This window comes from Magallana gigas, chromosome 3, assembly GCF_963853765.1.
Source record: "Magallana gigas chromosome 3, xbMagGiga1.1, whole genome shotgun sequence".
In the NCBI taxonomy this organism is placed as follows: domain Eukaryota; kingdom Metazoa; phylum Mollusca; class Bivalvia; order Ostreida; family Ostreidae; genus Magallana; species Magallana gigas.
In genome coordinates this window covers 41,866,842-41,880,749 of record NC_088855.1, presented here as the reverse complement: position 1 = coordinate 41,880,749, position 13,908 = coordinate 41,866,842, and the positions used below count along the sequence as shown (strand labels likewise).

The window sequence follows — 13,908 nt, the reverse complement described above, 5'->3', positions numbered from 1 at the left end:
TTGTAAAGGTTTGACTTTCCAGCAAATTACAATTTTTGAAAGTTATAGCCCTGATATGCCATGTACTGGTTACTGGCATTTTTATCAAATTTGCATGCATTTTCTTTGAAAGTGAATGCATTTAAAAAAACAAAATAATCACATTGATCTTTATTTAAAATATCAAATGAACTGATAAATATAATTTAACTGTGTGGCACTTTAGAATTTGCTGCCAATAAAGTCTTGTCATGATCCATGGCGGAATGTTTACACATGGTACACATATTAAACAAAGAATTCTCTAGTCTTTCTTGCCTCCTGCATGTCCATTAGACTGTCCCAATAATTGTTCCAGTGCCTCCCTATTAAACAAAATCAAAATTTAGTTGAAATCGTTTTTGCAATCTCTATCAATTGTTCATTTATTTACATGTTCTATTTTAAATAAAAATCAAAAAAGAAAACTGACTGGGCTTCAGTGATTTGCTGTCGAATCCTCTCTTTTTGAGATTGAGTATTGCCAGATTTGAGCTTTTCCTGAAGGTCATCAATAGAAGCTCTATATCCTGTGATGTTATTGAATACAGAAACATGTTTATCACCGCTACACACAAGGTACTTGTTGGTCAAGTCGAAGGACAAGTCAGTTACCTCCCCTGTAAGGAACAAAACACTTCCCTTGTAATAAATTCAATAGCTAGCAATTCTTTACTCTATAATAAATAAATGCACATAATTACATTTCATTTTGCCCTTGACACACAAGGGGTCTTAGGCAGAACCCTTGCAGGAATTGAGTTTCTGCTATTTTAAACAATGAATAATGGTTTTAAAAATACATGTAAAGGTATTGGAAAACTTTATCTATACACTGCACTGCTATAAATGCTGACCCCTGTGTTTGGGGGCCTAAAAATGGCCCAAAAAATTCTTCTTCAAAGATGTATCACTTAACTTGAAAAATTTATTACCTGTCTTAATTAAAACTCAAACATTAATAGAAATAGAAAACCGCTTAGATCTCTTTGACAATTATGATACCTGAGAACACATTGGAGAATGTTTCCTCCTCCTTTCCTGTTACTGCATTATGGACACTTAGAGAATTATCACTGGCAATGGCCACACTCCTGCCATCAGGGGACAGCGCGATCAAACAGGGGGAGGTGTAGTCTATGCTTCCAGTTTTTAACAGATATGGATCCTGATTCATTTCATATCTTACTGCAGAAAAAAAGGTTTAAATCCAATGAAACATTGATATATTCAAAAGATGGGGGTTTTTGTGTTTGAATGCACCCATATGCATGAAACATTTAAAATTTTGAGGTACTGTGAGCAAATTACAGTTGTATAAAGGATGGAGTCCATAACATGTGATTTGGTCTTGAAACATGAAGTTCTTTGACAATGTTTGCCAATTGCTGACATAAAAGTTAATACTTGAAAATACTAACTGTCTGTGTTCCAAAACTTCCAAGTTTTGTCTTTTGAAACAGATGCCATTCTAAAATTGAATATTTCAAATAAATGATCGAAAATATCCTATCACATACCGGTAATTAAAAATGACATTGTCAAAATGTTATAAATACATATAATTTCAACATTCAGATAACTGACAGACTGCCATACCGACTAGAATCACTGTTGAAACTGAAACTGTACACCCCAGCTGAATGACCTTTTAACTCGAAGGCCCTCTTACATCCTGTGAAGTTTCCTGCCCGGTCAAATCCCACCTCCCACACCTTCACATCCGGCGTAAACCCTTTAATACACAGCATTGGTAGAATTAATCAAAGACTTATATATGTACACATATTTACATGATTACTTATTTTTACTTACTTACATGTAGATGTTCACCTACAAATATACATGATTATGTACCGGTATATGCTATTTACCTATTACCGAACCAAATATATTTTATTAGTATTATATGTCAAGTTAATACCGTATTCATCTACAAATGTCAGGTTAATATTCATCAACAAGTACATTATTGTGTCTGGTGTAAATATATGTGATAATGAATGCGAGAATTACATGTAAACTAGTAACATTTCTCTGTGTTCTTCCTCAGAGATTGGTTATCAATGATAATTTGCTAACAATGAGTTATAAAATTATTTTTTCTTTTCTATCTATACAACACACCTGATGATGCTACAAATCTTCCACAGGGAGATACAGCTCCGAATGAGTTATTCATCTGTCTTGTGTCTATGGTCTCCAAAACATCTCCTGTTCAACACAATAAATGTTTCTAATAAATAACTAATGACCAGTAAACAGGTACGGTAAGCAATATACTTGCAATGTTTTGCAAAGGATTTTTTTCAATAGTGTTTGTTTTCTATAGTTTACAGACTGCAAATGTCAAGTTGATCCAAACTTTTTTTTTAAACAAAACACCAGTTCATAGTTTGTCACATGTAAATTCATTTAAAATACCTTTTATGGACCAAATCATAAGTGTTGTATCACTGCTGCATGTCATGATGAACTTCCCATTGCTAGCAATGCCAATGTAGATAATGTCTGCTGAATGTTTCTAAGGAAATAAATCAAACATATCATTTAAATATAAAGTCACTTAAACATGTTCAGATTAAAAGTTCTGTATTAAAGCTTTGAATCACTCAGCAATGCAATGTTGATTACCAACCTTGTCGAAATCAAAAGCAGCTGTGATATTTCCAATACCTCCTGTGTCTTTTTTACCAATACGGAATATCCTTACTGTATTTTCATTTGCTAAACTGCACACAAATGCCCTGAAACAATAGAATTTTCCGGTAATGTAATGCAATCTCACGTACATATTTTTTTCATTTGCTAAACTGAATTATATTTATATTTTTATCAGTAGACTATATCATAGAGTTTTCTTTACTATGTTTTTTGCAGGTTAGACTTCATACAAAAGCTCAAATTACATCATGAAATTATCTACCATATTTCATTGATAATCAATATGGATGACAGTCCAGCAATGACTTACTTGGAATCTGGACTAAATTTGACTCTGGATGCATGGTCATACTCTACATTTCCTCTGACTGACCTGCAAGTTTAATGAATGAATAAAATTATGCCACTCAATATGAAGTGCAAAAACAACATCTATGTCTACAGTACGGTTATAACAATATATATGTCTGTAGTATTTTCCAACATATTTAAACTTTATATATTTCTTACTTGTGCTCCTTTTGAGAAAATTCTTTGGTACTCCAAACTAGGACTGTTCTGTCTACAATATATATTTTTTATACCCATCATTAATTTTTTTTTTTTTCAAAAATACTTTTCTGAGATAAATATTTAACCTTGTTTTCTCCTGCGGTATATGGGCACAAAGTACCTGTACAATATAAATAATTTACATTTTTTCATTAATTTACATTTTCTTGATACCTTAATTAAATAGACAAACAATGTAACCGATCTCTCCCCGTCTTACCATCACTTGCTGTGATGAGGTATTTGCCATTGGGACTGAAGTCTAAGGATAAAACATGTCCGCTGTGTCCTTTCAAGTTACAGGCCAGCCATGGATGGGTGAAGTGAACACTGTGTGACCTCTTGACAGGCTTCTGGGATTTCCCTTTTTTACCAGCTTTCTCTGCTTTTTCATTCTTTTTTGTTGACGGTTCTTCTGCTGATTCTTTTTCATCTGAAATTTCATTTCATGACTTTGTATACTTTACATAAAATTTATGCAATATGCCTCGATCCTACATGCAGAACTTACATAAAAATAATGCAAGATCTCAACCAGAATGAGAATGATCAATAACATTAAATATGTCTGAATTGTCTTATTACATGTATTTCATATTGGTAATTAAAAAAAAAAATCACAATTTCAACATCAAAATAATTAGCCTCATCTAAAAAAAACTTTCCCAGTATAATCTTTGCAAGAAAATATATTTTCATTTAATTTGTAATAATGACAGATACTGATGCATATATCACTTTAATTAAACCTGTATTTTAGAAAAACATGGTTTATATAAATTATTCTGGCGTGCAACCAGTGACTTGCCGAGTACCATTTTTTGCCAGTGCATTGATACGCCTTTTTATATATAATTTTACTAGCCAGAAATGGTACTTTGGCGAGAACTACGCTAGTAGTAGTCTAATTCGAAATGGAAACTGCATGAAATTATCTCTATAATTTTGACACAATTCTTTAAAATCGAGATTCAACAGCTGTTTACTGTAAGTATAAACAATGAAAAAGAATTTATATACGGATGTAAATTTATCTGGGTGTTTTCTATGGGGATAAAGTTTAGAGTTTGATATCTAATAAAGATTGCCTTGTCATTAATAGTTGCATTGTATTCCTTAAAGATGGTGCAATGGCTAATAAGAACTGGGTTATCAGTGAGAACACAAATAAAAGACCAACCACTCTCTGATTTGTCCTTATTTCCTCTAACTACACTACACATTAGTGCAATAAGGATGATAATCGCCCCTACAGCAGCTGTCACGGCGAAAGTTGAGACTGATGCGGCGTCGGAAGGATCCACGTCGGCCATGATGCTGAGTAAAATATCTGAGTTAGTCTAACGTTTGAATCGGGGACTCTAATGGGTGCTTATCAAAAACATCTTGGTGACTCTGATGCGGTACTGCGAAAATTCATTACACTTTCATTTGAACCCGGAAAATCCATTTTTTTCACTGAGTGTGATTTAACATGTTTAAGGTACCCAGGCACGATTTTCGATTTTGAAAGTGGGGAGTGGGGGTGGGGGCAGACTCATCCAAAAAATCTTGACAAGCAAAAGCAAGGGGGGGGGGGCGAGTATACATTGTATCTATTACTTATAACAAACCAACACATGGGTGCTTGGGGGCAGGACCCCCCCCCCCCCCCCCATTCAGTATAAAGATCCCGAGACTTTACTCTTTAAAAATTGAATTATCCTTTTATGACATATTTCTAATCTTATTTATTCATTCATTGCCCAAAATTACCTAAAACAAACATTTTTTTTTTAAAAATCAGACCTCTGTGTATATAATACAAGCTTGTATTATATATTTAAAGGGTCTGATTAAAAAAAAAAATGTTTGTTTAAGGTAATTTTGTGCAATAAATATATAAGTTAGATTAGAAATATGTCCTAAAATGATAATTTGATAAAAAAAAAATGAAATAAGTCCCGGGGGTCTATATACTGGGGTGGGGGTGGAAGTGTGTGTGTGTGGGGGGGGGGGGAGTCGATCCTGTACCTGTGAACCAACATCTCCTTTCAAAGTCAAAATAATCAGAAAGTCGACTATAGTCGAATATCCTATTTACTTATATATAAAAATACTGATCAAATCTACAAAGTACGTTAATTATTTTTATTTTCATTTATTTCACTATTTTATTTGACTTATCAACATATCGGATTGATCGCCTCCAAACTTTAAAAAACGATGTTACGCGACTGTATGTGCAAGAAAAATAGCGTACAACAAAGTTCATATTAATTTCCGGCTGACCAAATAACTTTGGTAACGATTTAACTCCTCACCACAAGGACCCGATGTTTTGGTTCGAATTTTATTTGCAATGTTTTGCTTCCGGAAACTTTAGCGCTGAATGCGATTATTGCTATGGAAGCTACTTTGCGAAGAACCGTCAATTCTGTGACTGATGTTTTATTTCCTCCATCAAAGTCTTCTCAAGATCCACAGGAGCACCAGATATTAAAAGCTGGTGGGTGAACCAAGTGACAAAGATCATTGTATCAGAGTTTGTGTGTGTGTAATAAAACAAGTTTAGACACACACCATGAGCACAATTAATTTACAGCTACAAGCTTGATTTACCTATATAGCTTAATTTATTTACCTACCTGAAGTAGGTTTATCTTTTTTTAGCTACCTTTATGAAAATTTGCTTTTAATTGAAAACAGACAAAAAGTTGCGAGTCGCAAGAACTATATTTGTACTGTCACAGTACTACTGTGTAATTTTTATTAAAGCAACCCAGAGCAATAATAGTTTAAACATGCTGCTTTAGAGCAGTTTTAAGCAAACATACATATCTTTTGTTTGAGTATCTGTATGGCACCTTGTGTGTGATAAGGCATGGATAAGTGTGATGACTTCACAATATGCTAAACTATTTAATACCAATCAATTAAACTGTTACTCTTTGTTATTCCGTATAACAAGAGCTTGTGTTATGCCATCTGTTGAGAGACTGTAGGCATTCTAGAAATTCATTACTTATTTATTTCCTTCACATTACATTGAAATAGTCAGTTAAAAATATGATTTTTTATTGTGTTTACCAAAACTTTAAGCCCCAATTCACCCTATCAAACAAAGCTATTGTTATGACGCATCATTTAAAGAATTTCTATCCTGAATTTTATAAACCTTTAAGCATCTTTCATTTACTAGATCTTGACCTTACCAGGTAATTTGTATCTTGGACATGTAAATAAGTATATACATGTATGCAGATCGGATGGGTTATTTGTTGATTAACTGGCCTCTATGCTTATGTTTCGACTCCTTTTATGATTATACCTCTTTCTCTCTCTCTCTCTCTCTCTCTCTCTCAATTTTCCAAATTAAATGATTATTATATCAGATCTTATCTTTTATGCAATGTCAGATAGAAGTATTTATCAGGTTTTTTTTAGAAAAATATACATGGTTATATTTTATACAATATTAAGTTTTTGATGTTGTACAAATTATGTAACATTTCTAAGATATAAGATGGTGCGCAAGTATTGTTTTGGGACTACCTGATTATGCAATGACATCCATTCATCTATTGGTTTTACATTTTCAGGAAATGAATATGTCTCAAATCTGCCTCTGCAGATGGCATTATATTTTAATGCCTTCTTTTCTCCCTTCTGGCTAGTGGCTACCCTTGTGGTGTTTGAAGTCAAGGTCAGATATAAATTATAGATACCTTGTTTTCAGTTTAAAATGCATATATATTACATTTTAAATAATTTTATTCACATTCTTAAGTATTAAGATATGGAAAATAAAATTTGAGTATACATTAAAACTTGTGCATTATTTATTTCAGTATTCCACCCTATCCACCCTCTATGCCATCATTTTAATTGCCATCTATATTGTGTTTACTATCATCGAAATTGTCAGACTGTATTTAGGATTTCTTGGAAATCTAACAGAAAGAGTAAGTAACTCAATAATTTTATTATATGCAAGATAAATTTAAGTTAATTTAACCATTCAGAAGTACCTGGTAAATTTTATTTTAGATCTTTGTAAAGAGATGGTTCTATTTTTTGGAATACCAAGGATTTATATTCTTGAATATCTTCATTTCAAAGATAATTATATTTTCTGTAGTCAAACATTTTTTTTACATTTTTGAATAGGTTCCAGAGTTGGCTGGCTCATGGCTGCTAACAATACTGATACAGTTCCCCCTGATTATACTACTACTTTTCAATGAGGATGCCGTTTTGCTTCCACTGGAGAGAGCAGTTCACATTGTGATGGCAGTGTTTGTGTTCTTTGAGGTGATATGTGGATATTTTGCCATCAGATTTATGGTGAATTATCAAGTGACAAAGTTTCATTTGAAACAGTTCTCAGACTTAGAACATTTGCCAGATGATGAGTATTGGCATGACAAGTATGAATCCTACACATGATTAAATTTTTTTTCTGTTATTCCGTGTAAATAATCAAGTGAGTTTTTTCATACTTTAGCAAAAGTAATCGTTTATCAATATTGTATTAGACATTGTGTAAAATAGCAGCATATTGATGTTTTATTAAATTATTGAACTATTTTTCTTGGATACCAGTATATTCATTGAGTTTTGTAGAATATACTTCATTTTTCATTGATTTTCAACATGATAGGGTATTTGGAAACATATTGAACAATTTGATCAGACAAAATGAAAATACGATTTTATCAATGATTTAAATGCCATCTTTATGAACCAGTGAAAATCATTTATATTATATCCCTTTAGATATTAGCTCTTATTCTTAATATATGTAAAGATAACAAAAAGTTTGTTTAAATTGTACATACAATTTATAAAATTTCTATCAGTAATTTGATTAAATCCATGCATTGACAATCCAGATACACATATTCTGTAATACATGTTTTTTTATAGTAACCAAATTCTTTTTTAAAACCATAAACAAATCCTTAAAAAATGAATCTATCACAGATCAGGCTTTTAATACCAACAACAGTGGTTAATTATGTCAAAATAGTTTCACTTTCAAAATGAAAAGATCAAAAGTGATCATGAATTTAACATCTTTCTTGAACATCATAATTACACGATAAATGATTCACTTTTTGAAGTACAAAACAGTTGAATGTTTTCTGGCTTTAAAAGTTGGGATCTTCAATATCTGTCTTCTTTGCCCCTAAGGTGGCTTCTTCCCATTTTGACAGCTGTTGGATGAAGCCTCGGTTAGGTCTTATTGTGCAGCAGCATTTCAGTAGATGATTATATGCTTCCTAAAAAAAGTACCAGTTAGAGATACAACTGAAACAAAATGCCGAAGACTGGAAGGAAATAGGTATCGCAATTAATTAGGTAATATTCTCAGAGAGCAATCTCCTTATACTAATTTGACCTCTCATATTCCAGTTTGTTCTGATTAAAGTGTGTAGTTATACTCTAAGGTCCATACAAAGCAAACAAATAATGTAAGAAATGTAACATGCTTTAAGCACCTGTGCAGTAATATCAACAAGAAAGAGGTTATCAACCCAGTATTTTTTTTTGTCTATATGTTATTGAAATATGAGCTCTATTTACATGTAAATGACCACCACAATTTATTCGTGAATAAATTACTTAAAATCCCCTTTGGTGACATTGAATATGGCTGATATATACATATAAAGTCACACACCTGTAGACTCCACTTGAACTTGTGGATGAGATAGGCCAGGACAATAGTGGCACTCCGACTGATTCCAAGATTGGAAAACACAAGCACCACATGGTTGTTATCTTTATGTGTGTCTAAAAATAAACATACATGTTGATAAATACATGTGGGGGCTTGTATACTGGTATTTTGTAATTGATTATCACTTATGAATAATGGTGTAAAAACACGAATCAGATATTGAGATTATGAATCATAGTAGTGCATGTAATTACCAATAAATGTACAAGCAGTTTGGAATTTGCTATAGAGGTCTGCCTCATTGTCATCTTCCACCTGAATGTGGAGTAAATGTGGACCAGGGTCTGAAAAACTTGAAAAGAACAAAAGAGATTTGAAATATGATGCAATTCACATACTAGTAACCTTCAATGAATTTGACAGCAGCAAATTATCAGTACTTTATTTAAACTTAGTGGTAAGGTATATGTGACATGAAAAATTTAATTTAAAGTTATTGACAGTTTCAAATTTCCTTTGAATATTTTCTCCATATCATTTGTTATTACATGTATTAAGATGGGTGCAATATACTTTTTTTGATTAAAAGACTTACAAGGTTTCTGACTCTACACAACAGTTGACATGTCCTTTTACTTTCAAATCCTTCTGGATGTATGCAGCATTTCCTTGTCTCCAGTTCCCAAGGTATAAAAACCCAGGCATGATTTCTGTAGGGTAGGGCTTCAGGTTGTCATCCATTTCCTGTAACCAAAGGTATATAATTTTAAAGAGACGAGCCCTCAATCATAAAACATAGGTAATCACAATTACAAAGCCAACTGAGAGGAGGCATCACATACATGAGGCGTTATCATAATGTATCAATTATAGTGAATGATCTAAATTATGATAAAATACAAGAAAATGTAAAATATGATAAAAGCCAAAAGGAACAATTCAAGGAATTCAAGGCATGTTTAGCAAAGTGGGTTCTTGTACCCATAACACAAATTGTGGCAAGTGCTCGAGAGCACCCGGGCGCTCTGCTGAACATGTCTCAGAATTTCCTGTGAAACCTAAAATATCATACATTTAACCCTCCCGCATCTTGTGGGAGACTCCTGCAAAATGTTTTAAAAATCTATAATTTCCTGCATCCTACTAAAAATCTCCCATGCAGGAGAGTAAATTCTCCAACAAACGTATTTGTCTTCCCAATAATCCCCCCTCCCAACTCCCAACAGTTTGATGTCAATGATGTACATATTCAATATGCACATCAACACCTTATGTTCTTATTAAATAGATATCAAGGTTCATGAAATTTTGTTCGTGGGTTTCAAAGGAGTTAATTTTTCTGACAAAAATAACAAGAGGCCCATGGGCCACATCGCTCACCTGAGGAACAATAGGTATGATAAAATCAGCTTAATGGAGTCATAATACAAACTATCTGGACAATGTACAATAATACATGTAGATCCTGTATAAATAAAATCCATTTTCCCCTGGATATTCTTATGTTTATAATCATTAGTCCCTTTTCTAACAAGATGATTTTATAGTCATATCATATGTTGAGTATTGCAGTTCTCAAAATGATCCTTAACAATAGTTTATATATTAGATATAAACGTACATCAAACTATGAACCTTCTCGGGAGGCCAAAGAATTGTCCTGGGGCCAAAGTCTTAACAATTATAAAGAAACATCTGGCTGATTAGTTTCTGAGAAGATTTTTAAAGATTTACCCTATATATTCCTTTGTTAAATTTTGACTCCCATTGTGGCCCCACCCTACCCCTGGGGATCATGATTTTCACAACCATGAATCTACACTACCTGAGGATGCTTTCACACACGTTTCAGCTTTCCTGGCTGATTAGTTTCTGAGAAGAAGATTTTTAAATATTTACTCTGTTTATTCCTATCTAAAACATCGACCTCCCATTGTGGCCCAAACCTACCCCCAGGGTTATGATTTTCACAAATTTGAATCTACACTACCTGAGGATGCTTCCACACAAGTGTCAGCTTTCCTGGCTAATTAGTTTCTGAGAAGAAGATTTTTAAAGATTTACTCCATTTAATCATATGTTAAACTTCGACCCCCCATTGTGGCCCCATTCTACCCCCAGGGGTTATTATTTTCACAACTTTGAATCAACACTACCTGAGGATGCTTCCAAAGAAGTTTCAGCATTGCCGGCTGATTAGTTTCTGAGAAGAAGATTTTTAAAGATTTACTCTATATATTCCTATGTTTAACTTTGATCCCCCATTGTGGCCCCACCCTTCCCCCGGGGGTCATGATTTTAACAACTATGAATTTACACTACCTGAGGATGCATCCACAAAAGTGTCAGCTTTCCTGGCTGATTAGTTTCTGAGAAGAAGATTTTTAAAGATTTACTCTATATATTCCTATTTTAAACTTCGATCCCCCATTGTGGCCCCACCCTACCCCCGGGGGCCATGATTTTCACAACTATGAATCTACACTACCTGAGGATGCTTTCACACAAGTTTCAGCTTTCCTGGCTGATTAGTTTCTGAGAATAAGATTTTTAAAGATTAACTTTATATATTCCTTTGTTAAACTTCGATCCCCCATTGTGGCCTCACCGTACCCCGGGGGTCATGATTTTCACAACTTTGAATCTACACTACCTGAGGATCCTTCCACACAAGTGTCAGCTTTCCTGGCCGATTAGTTTCTGAGAAGAAGATTTTTAAAGATTTATTCTATATATTCCTATGTAAAACTTCGATCCTTCATTGTGGCCCAACCCTACCTCCGGGGATCATGATTTTCACAAATTTGTATCTACATTACCTGATGATGCTTTCACACAAGTTTCAGCTTTCCTGGCTGATTAGTTTCTGAGGAGAAGATTTTTAAAGATTTACTCTATATATTCCTTTGTTAAACTTCGACCCCCCATTGTGGCCCCACCCTCAGGTGAGCTAAAAAGGTTAAGTTTACAATACAATAAGTTGTTAAAGTTGGTTTCTGGAAGAACAGACTTTGAAAATTTTCTTAATAAATATTGACAAATATTTTACTTTTTTAAGCTTTAGTTTTTAAGATCTGTGTACAAACATAGAATTGTGAGCAAATCGCTGTATCTTGCTTATAATTCGAAGCTTAACACTCAAATATGGTTAGTAAATAGAAATTGTAAACAATTAAACATATGAAACATGCACTACATGTATAACAAATAAAGAACACAATTTATTTTTTCGAAATGAATCATATATATACATGTATGTATATACCTACATATTTCCGTCAGCGATATCAAACTCTATTTAAACTGAATAAACTCGAAAAAATGCCGAGCATCTCAACAAAACCTATTGCATTAATCTACATGTACCATTACGCAAAAGATAATGCCGAATTACCGATAGAATGAATTGTATTTCAGTACCCCTACATCCGATTTTGCTTAATTTGCGCAGGTAAACAGTCAACTGTTTGATTTACCGAAGTCTCTGTTTGATTTGATACGTAAAAATCACGAAATACAGACGATAGTTTCCAGGTTACAAAGCATAATGAGAACGAAACGAAAATCAGAACAAGCTAACACCAACGTCATGTGTGAAAACTGTCAACGCATTGAAATATTTAGCCTCAATTTACTTCACAAAATCGGCACCAATATATTTTGTATGTTTCAAAATTTCCCTTCATACGCGAACTGTTGCACAACAAGCAAATTCATCATAGTCAGATCGACCCTTTTTCGTATAATGTCATGGCTGCTTTAAACAAAGAACCTCGTTTTAGAAGTATGGAATCATTTTACCGGATGCCGAACCCGAAGCTATTAAACTGATTGAAACACGCATTTCCTTTATTATTATTTTCGTAATAACTCAGATTTGAAACAAAATTTCCAATTAATTTTTGCAATTTATATTTTCCTTCCCATAAGGATAATTTATGCTAAACTATGTTGAATTTGCCTCGGTAGTTCTTGAGAAGAAGATTTTTAAAAATGCACCCCCCTTTTTCTACAGTTTCAAGGTTTTCTCCGCTTTGAATACAGATCAAACTTTTATTTCTGCAATTTATATTCGCCCTCCCATAAGGATGCTTTGTGCCAAATTTGGTTGAAATTGGATAAGCGGTTTTAGAGAAGAAGTTCAAAATGTAAAAAGTTTACAGACGGACAGACAGACGGACTAACTTTAGTAATTTAAGAGCTCACATTATTATGAGCTTTTTTTGACCCTCATTTTGTGGGTTATTTTTTGATTTCTAACTTTCAGCAGTTACGAGATTAGTTTCTGTCCATAGTTTATGATGCTTTTTTGTTTACTGATTAAGGGTTCATTTTATTTTTTATATACCTGAGTACTCTGCTTTGACGCTGGTGGCAAAAACTTCAAATGCCAAAGGACTATATATGATAAGTGCCTAAAATGGCCCCCTAAAATGAACAACATCATTTTACTATCATTCTTTGTTTTTTTTAGTACAGATATGTATGTGATGTGTTTACATAATATTCATTTTGGTTCAAGTACCCACAATCTAGAAATATGACATTGTAAAGACAACCTTTTCCCCCCATTTTAGCATTTTTTGCGTAAAACAGCTTGTTTTCAAGCAGTTTTTCCTTTCGAAAACATAGAGCGCATTCTTGAACAAATAAAATATTTTAATCAGGTGTATCTAGCCAAGGCCTATAAGTGACAAAAAATTTTTCCTTGTTCTAGCATGCGCTCTATATTTCCCATTCGTAAATAGATAAGAAAAATGTCAATTTTTGGCTGATTTTGATTGAATTATAGAAATGGCGTCACTTCTGACGTCATATACTGACAGTGAGTGCGAATAAATCAAATAAATAGATGAAAATATATTCTATATCAACTCTTCTAAAAAATTAGTTAACATTTTATTGTACCCGAAACACTTAAAAAATGGCGAAATAAGGGGGCCAAATTTAACTCTTATCATATATAGTTCTTTAGAATAACATTGCTTTGATTACAGAAGAAGTTATAA

The 13,908-nt window shown here is 33.2% G+C and overlaps 3 protein-coding genes across 3 annotated transcripts in view; 1 reads left to right on the top strand and 2 right to left on the bottom strand.

The window, feature by feature from the left end:
• Window positions 1-137: 137 nt before the first annotated feature.
• Window positions 138-4,578, bottom strand: LOC105333134 (transducin beta-like protein 2). Its single transcript, XM_011435968.4, has 12 exons — window positions 4,415-4,578; window positions 3,455-3,667; window positions 3,193-3,244; window positions 2,993-3,055; window positions 2,657-2,765; window positions 2,443-2,542; window positions 2,146-2,232; window positions 1,618-1,753; window positions 1,440-1,489; window positions 1,024-1,206; window positions 452-638; window positions 138-344 (listed from the first exon to the last, which is right to left on the bottom strand). Exons 1-12 carry the CDS (start codon window positions 4,545-4,547, stop codon window positions 284-286), a joined length of 1,374 nt encoding a protein of 457 aa, XP_011434270.3. The 5' UTR covers window positions 4,548-4,578; the 3' UTR covers window positions 138-283.
• A 981-nt stretch (window positions 4,579-5,559) lies between these two features.
• On the top strand, window positions 5,560-7,803 carry LOC105333135 (transmembrane protein 17B). The gene is made up of 4 exons (XM_011435970.4): window positions 5,560-5,722; window positions 6,816-6,919; window positions 7,065-7,178; window positions 7,384-7,803. The coding sequence occupies exons 1-4, from the start codon at window positions 5,620-5,622 to the stop codon at window positions 7,660-7,662; spliced, it is 600 nt and encodes a 199-aa protein (XP_011434272.2). The 5' UTR covers window positions 5,560-5,619; the 3' UTR covers window positions 7,663-7,803.
• Window positions 7,804-8,168: 365 nt separating this feature from the next.
• Window positions 8,169-13,908, bottom strand: part of LOC105333136 (serine/threonine/tyrosine-interacting-like protein 1) — a 35,539-nt gene continuing 29,799 nt past the window's right edge. The window contains exons 6-9 of the mRNA XM_011435971.4: window positions 9,495-9,643; window positions 9,154-9,251; window positions 8,900-9,012; window positions 8,169-8,498 (exon numbers count right to left, since the gene is read on the bottom strand). Coding sequence (XP_011434273.2) covers window positions 8,367-8,498; window positions 8,900-9,012; window positions 9,154-9,251; window positions 9,495-9,643 — 492 coding nt within the window. The 3' untranslated portion in view covers window positions 8,169-8,366. The remainder of the gene's footprint in view (window positions 8,499-8,899; window positions 9,013-9,153; window positions 9,252-9,494; window positions 9,644-13,908) is intronic.